General features: G+C 39.8%; 1 protein-coding gene across 1 annotated transcript in view; it reads right to left on the reverse strand.

Moving 5' to 3' along the window:
• GLIS3 (GLIS family zinc finger 3) overlaps positions 1-19,896 on the reverse strand; it is a 247,866-nt gene that overhangs the window by 184,330 nt on the left and 43,640 nt on the right. The window contains exons 2-3 of the mRNA XM_077816424.1: positions 19,658-19,865; positions 12,660-13,785 (exon numbers count right to left, since the gene is read on the reverse strand). Coding sequence (XP_077672550.1) covers positions 12,660-13,785; positions 19,658-19,865 — 1,334 coding nt within the window. The remainder of the gene's footprint in view (positions 1-12,659; positions 13,786-19,657; positions 19,866-19,896) is intronic.

Here is a 19,896-nt window from a genome sequence, read left to right on the forward strand (position 1 = left end):
CTGAATCACTTGAGGAGAGCTGAAAGATCACAGGACTGAAACTTTGTCATACTGATTATCTAAAGCCACTGGAAAGAAATCCATGCATTTTAGTAAGCAGGCAAAGTAGGCTTTTCACCAAACAAAAGAAACTTTGTCTTTCTATTATGTGACAAATCCTAATTAGAATCAATGATATTTAATTGTTGGCCCAGATAAGGTTTTTTGCATAGTTGCACTTTCTTAAAATACAGATCTGATTGCTACTAGGGAAATATCTCCATCAGCTGTGCTCTACGATCGACCTTGAACAGGAATCGTGGCATTTCAGATGTTTACATCTGATCTCTTTGGGGTAATTTTGAAAGTGTAAACCACTAAAGAACATAGTAAAGAGCCAAAGCAATTTCATTTTGTGGGAATGTATTTATTGAAATATACCAAAAGTACCCAGGGAGGCCTATTATCATTTTTGTCTTAAGCATGTGCTAGTTCATGACCAAAAGAAAGCATTCCATGAGGGAAAGGACGGGGAAAGCATTCATAACAACTCTTTATACCAAAAAAGCTGCTTTATGAACAGATGGGGAATATTACATTTCAGTACCACAGGCAGCAAAACAGAACATAGAAAAAGAATTGCTTAGCATGATGACATCTCTCTAAACCATTCACTTGTGAACTTGAACTTTGTCATGATGTGTTAATCCTCTAGAGCTGAGCACTTGTGGGACAAAGTTGCTGTCCATCCTCATAAATGATGGTGGCAGGAATGAAAATGGTGAGCAAAGTACCAAACCAATATTAAAAAGACACTGGAAAATAAGTACTCTAAACAGTTCAAAGAATTATGGCAAGCCAATTGAACCCATTTACAGTGAACTCAGATGTAGTTAACAAAGTTGGCTCTCGGTATGTCAGTTGTCCGTAAGGGAAGGTGGTTTCAGCACCCCCTATCACCATAGCTCCCTACTATCCGCCTCCAATTCATCTTAGCAACTCACCTAGGCCCTAATATGTATCTCCATCACTGCCTCCACCAAAAGGGCACCCTGTTTCCACTCAGTCTTACTCAGAAATACAGAGGACATGTAGACAGCAATTCAATAGAAGAATGACAGTGAGAAATCAGCAGCAGTCTTAATGCTATTATAGCACCCCATTGTAGGAGCCTGCTTAGGACCTATCTACACTATGGTACAACCATGTCAGGGGATCCCATTACAACCTGGTTCCATTTTGTAGGATCGATGATATTTAAACCATGTCCATGAACCATGCTAAAGCCTTGCACAGTCCAAATCCTTTGGAAACATGCTTAAGTTCCCATTTATACTATAAAATGGAAAAGTGTAGTAACTGCATCAGTACTATAAGCTGCTTTACTGACATGGTTGTGCTTGTTATACAGACAGGCTTTTAGCTTATGCCTAATGCCCACCCCAAATAATGAGACCAAGTATTGTGAAATAGAATGAAAACCACAAATTATTTCAATGCTTCAGAATCTGCAAACTGCAACTCAGGTTCTAGAGAAGCTCCTGTTAAAGAGAATTTGTTCTGCACAAAGATAAACAAACAGACAGACAGACAATAGATTTCATTGTTACAGAATTCACTGTTCAGAATACTTTAGACTTGCCTTTTAATTAACAAATATACTGATACTTTAAAAATATCTTGGTCGGGAGGAATAAACAATCCTCTTCCAGAATGCTCCCATTTCCTTTCATTCCCAATTCAGACTGTCTCAAGCATAAAGTATTTAAGAAATTATATACTGGGGAAAGATATCCCCTAAAAGTCTTCTCCCCCAGCATTTTAAATATCACACATTCACCTCTGTGCTACTGCAACATGCAATATAGTTTTCAGAAACAAAGAATAAATATTTCCAGTGAAGGTTATTAGGTTGTTTGCAACATGGTTTTTGTTCCCATTTTTGGTTTTGGTAATAAGAATGTATCTTTTATTTAAATAGGAAAACAAATACCTACATTTTCCAGTCCTTCACTCCTCCACTTTTGTGGGGACCGCCACCTCTGATTCAAAAGGTTTATCACAGTTTGAGGCAGAACTTGTTTGTGGAAGCTTCTTGTTAGGGATTGACAATGCATCACTAAAACAAAGTTTGGGGTTTTGCTTTTGTTGTTTTTACTAATTCTCTTGAAACAGAAAAAAATGTTACCTGTCAGACAGGTAAGGTGGAGAAAGGACCAGAAGAGGTAACCGTAAATCAGAAGCTGTGCATTGGGAGTGCTGCAATCCTTCAATCACAGAGTAGCCCTGGCATGCTACTAAAATGGAGCATCACAATAAAGAAATTAAGGATGGAACAGTCCTCTCTGATAGAAGAGTGGGTGATAGATTACATACCATACAAGCTGAAAAATGTAGACACATCAACGTGAGTTAGGGATGCAACGTGATCAGAGAGACCCATTCTGCCCTGAGTTCTGAATTTCCTGGGTGTTATGGATTCTTAACCCCTAGATTTTTTTAATCCATGCATGGAATTACCCACAGGGGCCTCGTATGCAAAGTCTTATGCATGTGCTTAATTTTATGTGCTTGAGTGGTCTCATTTAAATCAACTGAACTAAACAAGTGTGCAACTGATTGCAGGATCATGCCCATGAGGAACCCCATTGAAGTCAATGGGACTGTTCATGTACATATAGTGTATTCTTTTAGGAATCTGCAGGATCAATGCCCTCACTTGTATTTCTTTAAACACTATGTTATACACATTCATTTCACTATTAGCAGAAACAGTCTAAACTAAACTGGAATGCTGAAAAAAAATTTAAGGTTACCTGAACGTTAAATAAGGAGCTGTGATCAAAACCCTTCTGAGCAGTTAACTTGCCTTTGGTTTGCAACATATTTAACTAATGGAAAGTTATTCATGTGCACATACACAAAAAATATGGCAACTGGCCACTTCTTAACTATTCTATACAAACAATCAGATAGCTGTTCTATAAGATTTGATCTTCAACATTAGATTTTAAGACCCATATCCACAACTAAACCTTCATATTTGTCCTTCACTGTGCATACCACTGAATTTCACTCTGAACACTTGGGATAAATCAAAAGTGTCACATGTCTAGAAGGTTCTTTGCAATGGGCTAGAGCATTAATTCTTAATTAAAAGCTTAATCCCTAGCAAATGAGTTGTCAGTACTCTGAGCAGAAGCTGACAATTTTTGTTTGAGCTAAAACTGTAAGAGACGTATTTCACAGTATTATTAACTACTAATTTTTTACGTCTTCCTTTTTAAAAAATGCTATCTATATTGTGGGGGTCGCTTCTGTCTGTTTCTGGTGTAACAAACAGAAGCTGGGGGATACAAGCAGCGTATCATAGTTGGGGCTTCAATTTATCCAAATGGCTTTTACTATTTATCTTTCTAGAAATGTATTAGACAGGTCTATCAATAAATGGAAAGCTGAAAAAGCTGTTTGGGGTTATTTTTCATCATTTATTCATGCCACTCCTGATACAACTTCAGCCATGAGCAAGCATTGCTCTCCAAGGGCAAGGTAAAGCTGGCAACCCACATAGAGACTGGAAGTTACAAGGAAATAGAAACCTCATTCCACAAATTCTTACTCACATGACTAGTCCTCAATTCTATCAAGCAGCCCACAGAAGTCAATGGAGCTACTCACTTAAGTAAGACCTACTCACAAGATGAAGTGTTTGAAGGATTGGGCCCATTATCTGTTTTCATCATAAACTAATGGATACATCTAATTTCATTAAAGCTCCAGCCCAATTTTGTATATTCAGGTGGTTTGGATCCTGTGACAGGACCACAGGCAGATGGATCCTAATGTTCTGATGCATATTCAGACATACCTCTGAACTGAACCCTCAAATATAAAACCAAATTCAGATAGAATTTGTAGCTCAACCCTAACTCTATAGTGAGCCAAATCCAAACTCCAAATCTAAGTCCTCTGAAATCTGGGAAGGTTTGAGTTTGAATCCAGATTCCAAACCCTATGTTCAGGAGCCATCAGATAACGGGTTTTTGTTTGGCCCATTAGAGAGAGAGACAGAACTTGGAACCAACTCTAGAACCAAATCCATAATTCATGATTTGAAGGTTTGTTTCAAGCTGATTTCTACTTTTATTTGACAAAAGCTTTATTGAAGCATTTGAAAATCTGGAAAACATTCCTCTAAAACACAGCACAAGGGAATGAAAAAACCTAACAACAAATATAAATTGGTGTACTGCTACCCCCCCACTTTCTAAAGTGAAGTAATTATTTAAAAATATAGTACTGATGACAGAAAAAGTGTTGTTACTACTTGGAAATTCCATTTACATTTTTAGATACTTTACATTCATGTTCTGAGTTACAGTGAAACAGAAAAGAAGCCTATTTGGACACGAATTTTCTACAGATTAAAGTCTTTAAAACAGAGAACAGCTTTTCAGGTAAACCGTTTCAAATACCTCCTTATGGGAAATGAAATTTAAAACACCACCAAATGGAAGATTCCTAAAGTGTGTTCTGTGATGTGAAACTGGGTTTCACAAATAACCTCCCTGAAGATGACAGTGCGGCATCTGGGACTTCTTTCTGTATTTTTATATATAGCATGGATAACTATATGTATATACTTTGCGGCTCAAGTCTGGGATTTTTAGATTACTTTAGAGAGTAAGGTGCCTATTGACAATGAATTTGGGCAACTAACTCCTTGAAGTTCCTTTGAAAATCCCACCAAAACATCTAACACAAGTAATTGGGAGTAGTTGTAGTGTCTTACTAATTGTTCCGCTCTGTGGCTACATTATCTATTTCACAAACAAACAAAACTGTGTTAAAAGAACATTATTTAGATTGCAATGTCAAGCTCCTGGAAGTTAGGAAATGCCAGGTTTACAGTAGCCTGGGCAACCTTAACGGTTGTCCCTTGCATGTCCATCCTGTGTGCTGAATGAGGCAGAGGCCCTGTGGAAAAAACAGTACATGATCGTATAATTAAAAATTGTATCAGTGCATATGCACATGGGGCAGGATTAATGTTGCCTGGGCAACCATAAACCTGGCATTTCCGAACTTTCAAATGGTTGACTGTGTAACCTAAATAACATTCTTTAAACCTTTTTTAATGTATAATTTCCTAATTTTTAAAAGGTATGAACAAACTCTAATATGTATGATTGTAACAAACCCCTCATCATGCATCTTCAATGAGGTTTGAATGCTGAAATGTCAGCAATGCAGCACCGACGTCAACCACTTGAACTACAGAACTAACTATATTAGCAGCAGAAGGATGCTATCACAGAGTTGGGGGTGAGCCACTGGCTACATGTGCTAGGTTCATGGGCAGATCACAGGGAGCCTGAACTGATTCTCTCTCTTCTCCTGGGGAGGTAGGGTAAGCTCCTGCAGGATGTGGTACCCCAGAGAGGGTATGTACTGCTGTCCATTCACCTTTGGGGAGTGGGCTCCCAGGCATTCCCAGAGCAGTGTCTGCTGTTGCTGTAGCTCCTGTGGCTTTGCTAGCAGCATGAGTCCAACTCTGAACAACATCTGTGTTCAGTTGTTATTTTGGCCCATTGACAACATTTTCCTCAGGAATGCAAGGATGAGACAGAAAAAGCAGTTTTTTAAACAGTTTACATTTCTGCCAAACTTGAACAGTTTCATGGGACAAAGAAAAGGAACATCTCTGGCCTGAGGGTTTCCTCCCTGCCAAATTTAAAAGTCCAGTGGAGGTCTTAGAACATCTCAGAAAAGGTTGCAGAAATCTTTTATAATGGAAAGTGTTAGATGACCTCAATATAGGGGCTGCTACCAAGCTCCCCCTATAATATAGATATCGTAGTATACATACTGAATGCATGGTATATGCTGTACATAATGTATATTGTATGCATGTAGGTACATTATTGGATCTCATTAGAAAATGGAAGAATTTCCATAAAGATTTTGCAAAAAATTGTTTCTGATTTTCATCAAAGTTTCATTTTATGGAAATTTTCTGAGCAGCTATTATTCAGACAAATACATAAATACACCATAGAAGAGGTTTCCTTGCGTTTCATTTAGTAATCACTCAAGTGTTTTAGGATCTTAGTCTCTCTTTGTTAACATATCAACTGTTTTATGTGTTTGCTAGACTGATGTGTCATGTGATATATTCTGGAAGCCACGATATTTCTGATATTTAACAGATGTTCAGTTGATGTTGTTTCAGACCTGACAGGTGGCTATTACTGTTAATTTTATTTATTTAAATCACATCAAACATATTAGATAAAAAGGAAAATTCAACATTTTTGTAATTATCCTACACTTCAAAAATATTAACAACAGCAATAGCAGCCCATGGGACTATCCAGAAGGAAATAATGTCATGATTTATCAAGATGGCAGCTGTATTTACCAGCTTAAACAAGATTTGGTAATTGAAAAATCTACAATTTAAAGACCAAACTATGAATCATCAACTCAAATGTCATCTCCACCTTACTATATGGATGTGAAAACTGGAAACCCACCAAAAGGCACAGATATCTAAATGCATTCTAAAGCAAATGCCTCAGGAAAATATGAGGTATAAAAACTGAATGAATTTATAACAAATGCCAAGATTTGTCACAGAGTTCAATGACCTCTTATCACCAAAGATTTTCCACAGAAGACGACAAAGTGTCTGGGACAAGTGTTAAGAATGAAGCCAGAGCATCTGTCATGGTAGGCATGCCATTGGGCATCTGGAAAAACTTGAAAAAGGGACTGATTGAAAGAATCCCTCTGTCAAAAACTACTCAGAGAGAGAACACTTGTTGGACTTAACAACACAGAGGACAAAGAGCGATCCAAGACAGATAGGGATGGCAGAGCCTGGTTCATGCCCTTAGCAATGGCTGACAGCACGGGAAAGATTAATTTTCAGAGCAGTAGTGTGCTTCAGGATGGTTCAGGTGTTATTAAAAGCAGAAAGGCTGTATTTTGTTTCAAAGGGGGAGAGCACCTCAACTGTAGCTGTATCAAAATGTGAAGAGAGAGCCTGAAATTTCTAACTGCATACTTCTATTATTACATTAAGGTAAAATATTTAAGCTTATCATTTGCATAACACTGGCAGAAAGTTAATTAAATACCGTGCATGGCGCTGAACATTTAAGTACAAAAAGCATCCACTGTAGGAGAAACACAGGGTACAAAATAAATTCACATGTACAGTAAAAGTCATTAAAAAGTCAGCATTTGCCAAGTGCTATTGTACAGTTACCACAGAACTTGCCTTTTCTAATATCGGAGGAAACTGGAAACCTCAAATACTGCTATGTGGCAACTGTTGGCAAACATTGCTGGGGGGTTTAATGGCAACCACAGGTATAATAGCCATTGGCATGTCAATATCAATTTTTGATTCAGTTGTCTCTCTTTACCCATCAAACCAGAATTTTTTTTATTCAGAAAAATTATTTTCTCCTAAATAAAAGTGAATAAAAGAGTACACCAGCCAAATTTGAATGTGAAACATTTACGTTTAGATAAAGGCAATCTACTGTCCTAATTGTAATGTCCTGGAAAGATTCTTTTGGTTTCCTAACCAGGTAATTGGCAAGTAACAACAGGAGCCCCTAAAAAATCCATCACAGATTTACATGTTAGGACAGAATCCCACAGGAGTTCTAATTAGCCTTTGGAGAACGGAGTGTTAACAAACACTGAATGGAATTCCTTCTCCAAACACAATCAACAGTGGGAAAAATCCCTCCCGTGCATGAAGCATTCTCCAACTTTAAAAAAAAACATGTACTGGGATTTTTAGTAGCACTGAAAAAATGTACCGGAAAGGGACAGCCAACTCTAGTGCCTAATCTGAATGTGCTGTTCTATCAGTAGATCCAGCCAAATCTATACAGGAAACCTAACTTACTGGGTAGTTCAGACAGGTGCAGAACAACTCACTGTACTAGCAGTAAGTCTAGTCAGGACCAGTCTGCAAGTTTCTTCCACTACACTCTAGTTTCATTGTATGATCACTTCCTTATAGTCACACAGGTTTCAAAAAATAACTAGATAAATTCATGGAGGATAGGTCCATCAATGGCTATTAGCCAGGATGGGCAGGGATGGTGTCTTTAGCCTCTGTTTGCCAGAAGCTGGGAATGCGCGACAGGGGATGGATCACTTGATGATTATCTGTTCTGTTCATTCCCTCTGGGGCACCTGGCATTGGCCACTGTTGGAAGACAGGATACTGGGCTAGATGGACGTTTGGTCTGACCCAGCATGGCTGTTCTTGTGTTCTTATGTAGACTTCTGTAACTGTTGCTTTCACTGTTTCATGGCTATTAGCTCTTGGTATGATAGTATAATTATATTCTGGGTTCCTGGGAATGAAATTCCCAGTGCATGTCACTAAGTTTGAATCTAACAAACACAATCATTCGCCACTCATCATATCTACTGTCAGCTGGTTGACTCATAGCATACACTACTTTTACTATATCTTTCAGAATCATAGCAGACTGCTTAGTCATAACCAGATGCTATCAGTGGCTACGTCATCTCGTCTTGAGATATGTTACACGCTACTCCAAACCTCTATTTCATCAACATAAAGAAACAAGCTCATCCCTGATATAAATCCATTTAATTCAGTGGAGGATTTTTTTCTTGGCCCTAACCTTACTTATGTAACCTTGTGCACTTAAATGCTTATAATCACTGGAAGATACAATATTGCAGGTTTAGCAGTTCCTTGATTTTTTTTCAGATGTATAACTTAGCATAGAATTATTAAAGGTTATTTGAAGGAAGGAAAACTGAATTCTCTAGTTCATCTTAACCTTAACAATTAATTATGGATCTGAGTCTGCATTAGTTCTGTTAGCACTGGCGTAATATAGCTTAGAAGCATCTTTGACCCTATATTGTGTTGATGGTACATTGAAAAGCAATGTCATTACAATACTAGGAGATTCCGTAAAATAGTCAAATATACCATATATTACATTGACAATGGACTCCAATAGATAGGTGCACAGAATATGGGATGATGAATGTACTGACCATGGCCTTTTCTGACACATGAATAAAAGGAGGATATTTCTCCATTGCACACAATTGCCTGGTGCTAAGAACCATTATTTCACTGAAATGTTCATGCAGTATGATGTGGTTAGCTTATTGCCTGAGGGTTATTTCATTTCCTTCTCTTACTGTCTCTGGAATGCCCACTCCTTCTCTAAAAGGATCAGACTCATCCACAGCCTCTTCCTACTTCACTCCCTCCAGCACCTGGCACTGACAAAGTGCTGGATCCCTTAGTCTGACATGCCATCTGCAGTTGCCCTCTTTTATGGAGCTCTCTCCTTTTCTCACATTTCCTGCTCTTGCTCAGACCACAGTGGTGGCATCGGGCTTCTCTTCTTCCATTCTTGGTGCTTCCAATCCCCCCCTTCCTTCCTCTTCCCATTCTTTATTCTCTTTTGAGCAAGACTCCAATTCACTCTTCTCTTCTCTTCTCTTTTCTCCCTCTCCATGTTGCTGTAATCTACACCCACCAACTCCTCCTCCTCCCTCTGATTTTAACTCCTGGCTTTCTCTCTTCCTCTCCTCACAATCTCCCAAACTCAGCTTCAGTGACTTCAGCTTTCATGTTGATGACTTGTGCAACCCATAGCTGCATGTCTCCTCGCCTTCACCTCTTAATTCAACCTGCATCCCAGGTCACCAAAAGGGCCATTCACTTGACTTGATCTTCACCCCACATGGCTCTCTCTCTCTCTCTGATCTCTCCATTGCTGACTTCCCTTTTTCTGACCATCACCTGGTCTCTTTCAGCATCACCTATCAGTGCCCTGCCCCCACATCGTGTCACTCAACCTTTCTGTGATGTCCAGTTCATCGGTGTTGAAGATTTTTCATCTGCTCTCAGTCCTCTCCTCCCTGCCTTCTCTTCCCTTTCTTCCGTTGTTATGGTTGTTGATTCTCTCCAATCCTCGCTCTCCACCCTTGACTCTTTGGGGTCTGCCGACTCCCAGCCCTGGCTCACCCTCAACACCCACTTCTTCTGTTCCTGCTCTCATGCTGCTGAGCACCTCTGGAAAAAATCCCATGACCAGGTTGACTTCCTCTGCTACAAATTCATTCTCCCCCTTTCAGTTCTGCCATCTTGCTAGTTCAACATCTAGCTTCACTGAATCCCATGCCCATGATTTCAGTCACCTTTTTGACACTTTAGAATCACTCCTCAAACCCTTCCCTCCTGCCTCAACTTCTCTCTCAACACAGGATCTTGTCAATTTATTTCAAGAGAAAATTGACAAAATATGATGTGACCTCCCCCATCTCTTCAACTCACCTTCCTTTCCCCCTTTCCTCCTCATTGCCTGCACTCCCTCAGCTTTCTGTGGGGGTTCCACAGAGCTCTGTTCCTGGTCCCCCTCACTTTTCCCTCCATGCTTTATTTCTCCACAAACATAAATATGCTGATGACTCAGAGATCTACCTCTCTACTCCACGTGTTTCACCTTCTGTCCAAGTTAAAATCTTGGCCTGTCTCTGACATTCCTTGTGGATGTCTAGCCATCAGCTCAAGAGCAACATGACTAAAACAGAGCTCTTACTCTTCCTCCTTTCTTCCCCCAAACCCTCCACACCACCTCTGTTCTTGGTCACTTCACTCTGGACAACTCTGCTATCCTGCCTTTCACACAGGCCTACAACCTGCCTGTTACCTTTGACTCAGACTTCTCTCTAAGTCTTCATATCCAGGATATATCTAATCCTTGCAGATTCTTTCCACATAGTGTCTGTTAGCTATGACCTTACTTATCCATCCACACACCTAAAGCTTTCATTTAAGCTCTCATCATCTCAGTTCTCAATTGCTGCAACATCCTTTTCTCTAGCCTTGAAAAATGCAATCTTGCCCCACTCACATCCATTCAGGATGCAGCTGCAAAGATCATTTGACTGAGCACAGGAGAACAGCACCTTCTCTATTAACTAAAATAAGTTGAGACATGGTATGTTTGTCTCTAAAATTAATCAGGCATAATTCAAAACACCTGCAATTATACATTAATGCATACGGCAGAAATCCTGTAAATCGGAAAGCACCAATTTAAAAAAAAACCCAAAAAACATGTCTCCATTTTGCCTACTCTCTTCCGTAAGTGATAATTGTGCTTTGTGTTGCCACATTATACTTCATGCTTCCAGTGACACAGAAGAATATGCTATATACACAGAGTGCTCAGGTTCAGGAATATTTGCTATACACAATCATCCTAAGGTAAAAGAAATGCTATTCATTTTAAGTTTGAAAAAAAATTTCTGCAATGCAGCAAATCCTTCCTGTTGTCCTTTGGGTTACATTGTGCTTGTAAAACATTAATTCATTTTTAGCGTTTCTGATAGGTGTGACATAAATATTGCATCTTTTAGTCACAATGAAAAGTTCAGGCACCTTACAATGACAAAAAAGCACTAACTAGTCTTACAAATGTTTTTATTACACCCTGTAAGGTTTTTACTGGTTTTCACAATGTTAAGTGAAGAATTCCTCTCCACGTATTACAGCCACAAACAATTACTTGGAAGCAGACTGACAATAGCTTCCTTGGATTGATTTATGTTCCACATGATATAGAGAAAACCCAGTAAGTTCCTTCTAGTAGAATACCCATCAGCAGTTATTCCTAGAAAATATATGTTCTTTTGTTGTGAGGTGTAACGCTGGAAGTTGGGAGACACCTCACTGACGCTGGGAGGCATAACAGTTGCCTTCCATGCATGCTAGATGAGGGAAAAATTAACTGTCCTTTTGTTTCAAGATAGCTGAAAGATTAGAAGCCACCACCCAAAACATAGGACACACATAAGGCTGCTCAGGAATCTGATCTATGATGTCAGAAGGGTTTCACTGTGGGTTGAATGTAAATACAAGTATGGGGGATTGATTTGCCTGCAGCTGTGTGTCTCTAAGAGGGAGAAGGAGCACACAGAGCAGCACCAAGGTAGCCCCAGACGCAGCCCGAAAAGCACTGGTAGAGTGACCCTGCGAAAACCCCTGGAGAGAATGCTTTTTGAGTAGAGTGCCGGCTGAAAGATACGTAGAACTGTCAGGGAAAAAGCTATCTCCTATTGCTTGAGTCCTACTATGTTCAGGGAAACAGGATTTTTGTACATGCTTCATAAACACACAGGATTGCATCAGAGAAATACCTGACTCCATCATCTATTTCTCCTCCTAACAGAAACAACCACCAAGATCTTGCATATTGGCTAACTGCTCATGGAAAAAGTGTTAACCTAAGGCAAGACAATTTAATTACAACCAGTAATAAATATGCCACAGTACTTATCATGCAGGCAAGTTCACACTCTCATGGCATCCATTCCTTGCTTTATGAAAGTCTCATATGTCTTTCTCAGGTTGGATTCAGAAATAATTCAGATAGGCAGAAAAAGTTATTTCTGGTCAAATGTAAAGAGTTGATATTAGAGAACACCTCTCCCTAACTGTGTAGGTGGAAATATGGGCAGTTGTTCATTCATTCTAATTTTTTTTAAATTCTGTCCACCAGCAGAAATTAGTGCAGAATTAAACCTTATCTAAACTTTCATAAGCAGTGAACTGTACTTCTACCCGACAGGATCTGTCACTTTAGACTTACCGTGCATTTGTTTGGCTTCTCTCCTGAATGAACTCTCATGTGAATCAGCAGTTTGTAACGGGCATTAAATGGCTTGTATCTTCGAGGGCATCCTGCCCAAAAACAAGTGAAGTCCTCTCCCTTTCTCTGATCTATATGAACCTTTTCTATGTGCCGCACAAGTTCCTCTTGCTGGTCATACAGAGCACTGCAATCTATCCAGCGACAGCAGTGTTTACCATTGAAATCATCTAATTCACCATCCTCATCCAACAGAGGGCCCTGGGCAGAGGAAGGCAAGGCAAGTTGATGGGAATGGTTTATGAGGTCATGCTGATGTCGGTGCTGATGTGCATGGTAAGGGGGTGGTGGACCTTGTGGTGGAGGAGGTGGTAGAGGGGGAGGAGGAGGCATGTCAATTGTGCTGCCTGAAAAATCATCCACACGTTCACTTTTTAACATGCTTATTGGCTGGCTGTCTATCAGAGGTATACCTTGTTGAACCACCATGTTGTTCATAACTGCCGACTGCAAGCTACTTTGTTCCAACTGCTGCATCCGCTGGTATTCCACAGTCCCATTTTCACCATAACCTGGGAGGGTGATGTTGCTGTTAGCCACAAGAAGACCTTTCTGAGTGTTTGGAATAGAGCAAGGCTGGGGAATACAGCTTCCTCTTACTCCCAAGAAATGCCCATAGACCTCAGGCTGCGGGGATATGTTTGCTGGTGATGTTCTTGAACCGTTGATGTAGGCAACCAGAGAGGTTGGGGATGTACGGATGATTGTATTGAAGTCAATCCCAATGCCATCAGACAATGGAGACAAAGAGAGGGCTCTTTTTTTGGAGCGGGCTGAATGAGATCTGGTTGAAGAATGGCGAGGGCTCGGGTAAGGGGAATGGTTATTTTCCATACCAAACAAGTAAGAAGGTAATGAGTTAGATACACTGTTGTTGGACATGGATGTTCCAGGTGGTATACTCAGTATGTCTCCTAGCTCACTGCCATTTTGGGATCCTTGGTTGGAAGGAAGGGAAGGAAGAATCCTGTACCCATGAGACCACTCATGTTTCACACTCAGCGTTGACTGACTTTCTGACAGGCTTAATGTTGTAGAGGCCAGAGACTCACGTGACATGAGGGACCTGGAATAAAGGCAGGAAAAAGAAAGGCAGGGGTTTAGAAAGTCACATTAAAAGTTCGGTTCATAAATTTATATATTACTAATGTACTGGTTCTTCTATCTTCTCTCTGTTGGCATAGTCTCACAAAGTGTCATAGCAGGGCCAATTTTTTAAAAAGTGCCCTCTAATTTTATGTTTTCAAAGGTTTGCCTGCTCAGTTACTACACCTGCAGGCACACACAGGCACTGCATGCATACACTGGGTAGTTGAGAAGCCAACTGAAAATCTGTAAAGCACTTTAAGAGTCTTGGATGAAAGTTACTCTATATGCCCCTGGATCCTGCACCACTGAAGTCAAAGGAACTTTGTCATTGACTTCAATGGAAGCACAAGCAGGCCCTGAGTGCAAAACATTATGCTTCCACTTCTTATTAAACAGATATTAACTTCTGTTGAGTTGACCTGCCTATCCATCCATTTTGGTGGCAGGTATTGGTGGGAAAAGTTGGAAGCCGATGAATAAGCAGAGAAATAGGTATTAAACTCAAAGGAAATTATAGACTGTAATGGAGGCAAGCTGGTAAATATCATTCTTCTTTAAAGATATAACTCAAGGTTAAAATGCAGATAATATCTAACTGTACAAAATCACAGTAAGTGAATTAAAATAAAGAAGAGCAACAATTTGAGGAGTTTTAGTTTTGTTTTTATGATGTTTCCACAGCTAAGTCAGAAAAAGTGTTTCAGAAATTCTCACCTTCCCAATATTGTCAAGTAAATTCTTCCCAGAAATATCAGGAAATTTGCTTATACCTGGGATTTCTTAAGTGTAACCCTAACATCTTAAGCCAATAATGGTGCTGGTTTCCTCAAAGAGGCAGGAAGAGGAGAGGCAGGATGGGGCTACAATTCCCAGCTCCAGCACAGACTTCCTGGGTGACTTTAGGCAAGTCACTTAATCTCTCTGGGCTTCGGTTCCCCATCTGTACCATGGGGACAATAGAACTTCTCACTTTGAGGATGTTAGGAGGATAAATTCATTAATATTTGTGAAGTACTCAAAGAGAGATGAGGTGATGGGGGCCTTATAAGTACCTAGACATACAGGCAGATATCATTGGTTCAGATAGTTATAGCATGTGGGTTCAAGTTAAATTGCTGGATTTGTTGCTTTCATTGCACATTTTGTGTTTTTAAGAAGCACAGAGTTTTGATTAAGGCACTGGACCAGTACTCAGGAGATCTGGCTTCTACTCCCAGTTCTGCCACTCACTTCTTGTGTGACTGTGTGCAAGTTACTTAGTCTCTCTGAGTCTCAGTTCCCCCTCTGGAAAATTAGAATAATAGCTTATCTACTGCACAAGGCAGAGGCTAAATTAATTAAAGCTTGCAGGGGGAGGGGGGGCGTTTACAGGCTGTGATGAACACCATAATAAAACTACTAAATAATGAAAAAAATTGTCAGAGCACTTAGCCCCTGGGATAAGCATTTCTTTCTGTATTTTAATCTAAAGAACTATGCCTACCTGGATGTTACGCACATATACTGCCATAAACAATTGGTTAATATTATTTTACTATGTACTTTTATTGTTCAAAAATTACAGTAAGAAAACAAAAACAAAAAGAGAAATAAACCTCATCTTATATTTGCATATATTCCAGATATTGCTATGGCAGGCAGTACCAGGTGGAGCTATTACACATAGTCTTCCAAGTTCTTGTTCTCAGAGTACAAGCAAGTTTTGACTCTTGGGAAGACATGCTGCGTTGCCGTTCAGTTTGGGTTATGCACAGTCTTTGTGTAGATACAGTTTCAAGAGAGAGGGAGCAGTGCAAGCAGCAGGAGAGATTGTTCTCTGCCTTGGTATCTGATTAGAGTCAATTCTTGAGGAAGAGTTCAGCCCTAGGAACCAGGCATTGGTGTTGGGCTGAGATTGCCCTGCATGCTTTTTGACCATCTCATCTCAGAACTGAGGTATGTGTGTAATTAAAGAAAATTACAGTTAGAGTATACCCAGACTCCACATCTCTGATCTTTCCTCCTCTGGGAAATCAATTTACAAGGCCCCAGAATTCTGCTATTATTTGGTAGAGGTACAACACTAATGTCATAATGGGACAATGGTGTCAGCAGTAGGGGCAACACTCAATACAAATAAAGCCAAAATTCCAGCTTTAGTTGTACCGGTACTGAATGTATGTGAAAAAGATATAGATACAGATATATAGTTCACAGTTTTGCTATCAGTTTTGATTAAGGCCAAATCCTAATCCCATTTAAATCAATAAGATTCTTATCACTGGATTCAGCGTGAGCAAGAGCAGACTCTAAACAATGGCTGGTGTGATATTTCCAGTGAACGAGGTAATGTTTACCAAAGATTACACAAATGATGCAATTGTATGCTGGCTGTCCTTGACATGATTCTCTTTGATACTACAACTTTTCACCTCTGAGATTGGTATAACTTTTGATCAGATTAGTAAAGTTTGAAGAGTGTATGAAACACTAAGCAAGAGAAACGTAGATGGCTTTTGACACTCAATTCTACACAGTTATGTGGTTTACAGCTGAAAAATCCTCACTGTGTTTGTTTCTACTGAAACACTCTCCTTAACCCGGGAGGCAGGGCCTATGTGAGTTCTCCTGTTGCTTAACATAACAAGCATTTTACAGTGGTCAGGAGTCAATTGATCAAAAGCATCAGCTAACAGTAATTTGGGCTCATTGAGGGCTATACTATATCACAAGGACAAACCACTCCAGGAGCATCTCAGGAAAGAAGCAAAAAGAAAAGGAGTATTTGTGGCACCTTAGAGTCTAACCAATTTATTTGAGCATAAGCTTTCGTGAGCTACAGCTCACTTCAGGGAGTCATAATTGCCTCCCTGCTCCAAGGAGATAGTAAGTTGCCGCTCCCAGGGACTGTCTTAGCTCCGCTAGCTGATGTGCTTTGTTCGAGTAGGAGGTGGAGCTACCTATTCACAGCCACTCCTCAGCCAGCGGTTCCAGAGTGGGGAGTAAATGGCTGTGCAGCATCCCGAAGTTGCTTCTGCATGCCTGGTCCCAAGGTCCAGTAGTCAGCACACTCATGTAAGGGGAGAACTCTTGCTTTTGTTTAGGCACCTGGAAGGGCAAAAGTTCTAGGCTGCAGTGTGGCCCTGAATACTACTATGCTCTGGCCCTAAACAGAGATGTACTTACCGTCTGCAAGTAAAGTGTAATAACATTTGATTTTTACATGGTAGGTTGAGTATTTCTCTAGAAAATAAAATTGGGGATTTTTTAGTTTAATTCATTTGGCATGGCTATTCCTCCTTTACGAACAAACCGAAACATGTGCGTCCGGCTCAGGCTCATTCAGAAAGATATTGAACTGGTTTAAATGCAAGTGGATGCTCCTGCTAATTTTTCTTTTTTAAGTTGCACTTTATAAAATTAAACTAAATTGTGGCCAGACTGTCAAGTGTTCAGTGTTCACAATTAGAAGCAGATTGTCAGCAACCAAAATGCTGAACTCATTTGAAAATCTGTCCCACGCTGATGAGTAAATACTTACAGGGGACACTATATGTACTAGTGTAAAGACGGAGGTTCTGACATAGTTATGTAACACAGAGAGCCAGATCCTCAGCTGGTGTAAATTGGCACAGCTTCATTTACTTCAGTTTAGACCAATTGAAGATTTGGATCAGAATCTTTTAAGTTTACCGACAAGGCATTTCTATTTATGAATATAATTACTCATTCTCTCTATAATTTGAAATGCAACAGTGCTGCAATATGAACTGCTGATTTGAACCTTGGAAGTAAACATGAAACAAGCGTGAAAATCTTGTTTTCTTTTACTCATGTATGATCACCTAAGTTCAGCATTCTTTGTTTCCCCTGAAAGAATTTCCTGCACTTCCTAGGTCCCAGTCCTGCTCCCATTGGGAAAATCAAAATGAAACATTTAGTTTTGGTCCCTTTCAACATCAATTTGCACCAGGCAGAGCTGCCAGAGTGTACTATGGCATTGTGGGGCATCACAAGGGATATAGCCCAGCCCAACTCATACAGAAGAATGGGGTCACGAGGCCCCCAATTACAACACACACATACGACACTGCCGCAGCTCAGGCAGATGCAGTTTAGTGTTGAACCAACCCAAAATGAAACGTTTCAACTTTTCTGAATTGAAACTTTTTGGAACAAGTTTCAATATTTTGACTTTTCACTCCAATGCAGGACAAAAACAAATGTTAAAATATTGGAATTTCCTGTGGGATCCATTGGTGTTAGTTACTGCCATGTTATTAAAAGGAGAAATACAGGACCTTGAATTCTGACAGGCTGATGATTTCAGTTAATCTTTAGCAAATGTCTCCTTAAAATGAAATCACCCAAGTGAATTACAATTCGGCAAAAGAAGAGCCTAAAAATGGATACGTGGAAGGCACAGCTTAAACTCAATAAAAGTGACACATTTAAATACCTGAAAATATACATATACAACACACATATATGTGGCTTTAACTGTAACTACATTATGACTGCTGTCACACTAAACATGATGGCTTTTGGCTCAGAAGCATGGCCTTGGATATGAATGGCTCACAGTGACACACACTGGATGAGCAGTTAATTTGCAAGTCAGCAAACATATGGAGGCCCTACAGGCACAATCTTGAGTGGTAAAATGATGGAAATCCCCTCTTCACAATATAGCTTACAAATAGACTAAAACAAGGTTTCAACCTAGCCAAATACTAGTATTGTTTTTAACCATTTCAAGATAACTCCTGAACTTGCAGTGAAGTAGTGAGATACAGTACGAGATATTTTAAAAAACAGTAACAGTTGCATTTTGTAAATAAAAAAAAATACATTTCAGCACTGAACACAATGGTTATACACACTGACAAAAATTCTTAAAAGCACTTAAGTCACTTAGGAGCTTAAGTCTAATTTTCAAAAGTTCCTAAGTGACTTGGGTGTTATTGAAAATGGGACAACTTCCTCTGTCACTTAGGCACTTTTGAAAATTCTACCAAGTGTTTATACAACTAGTCTGTCAGGGACATGCTATATTAGTAATAAGGTGGTCTATACAACAGTTCTTTTCTTTCCTTAATGTCTATGATTCTATAATATTTTCATTTGCAATGTCAATAGCCATATTTTAGTTTACAAATTCATGGAGACACTGCACCATGAGTTTGACATTAGTATAATTTGGTAAGCACTGGCACAACATACAAAGCTCTGTACCAGACATAAAATACAGTGAAACCCTGCACCAATAGGATTTATTGTTAGGAGTTTTGCTGTTTCCATCCCACAACTCACCTACTGAGCCATAATTTTTTCATTGTAAAAAAAGTAATTTTTTTGCAGTTATGAACGTCTTCATCCAGTAAAAGAACGACAAAGCATGGAAGCTTTGGACCAAGTTCTGCTGTTAAGTTTGGTCTATACCTAGAAGCTATATGGGCATAGCTATGTTGGTCTGGGGTGTGAAACAAAACCCACACCCCGGACCAACACAGATATGCCAACAAAACCCCCAGTACAGATTAAGATATGTTGATGGAGGAGTGCTTCTGTCGACATAGTTAATGTCACTCAGGGAGGCAGGGATCCCACCCCAACAGAAAAATTCCTTCTGTCACTGTAGGCTGCAGCTACACCAGGGGACTATACTGGCAAAGCTATGCCACCATAGACTCTGTAGTGTAGACGCAGCCTTAGTTACAGTGGTGTAAATCCAGACTAGCATCACTGATATAATGGATCAGAGTAACTCCATTTAAACACAACCTGTTCTGATGAGTGTAAGTACTTAAATGACAGAAAAATTAATATGCTCTTTTGTAATACTGAAGAGAAGAAATGTAACTCAGGACCTTGTATCTGATGGAGGTATATTCAGGTTTGAAGCATTCATAGCCCTCTGTAAGCTAGGACTGATCTGGTTGCATGCTGTTGAGACCTGGTTTGCAGGAGGTGATATAGGACCCAGTCGTTGAACCATCATGGGACTGCTGGTGACAACTAGATTGTTGCAGCTGCCTTTTCCAATGGACTTGCCCCGAGGCCCACAGCCAAGACCTCCTAAAAATAAATCAGACAGATTAGTTTTCAT

This window comes from Eretmochelys imbricata, chromosome 5, assembly GCF_965152235.1.
Source record: "Eretmochelys imbricata isolate rEreImb1 chromosome 5, rEreImb1.hap1, whole genome shotgun sequence".
In the NCBI taxonomy this organism is placed as follows: Eukaryota; Metazoa; Chordata; order Testudines; family Cheloniidae; genus Eretmochelys; species Eretmochelys imbricata.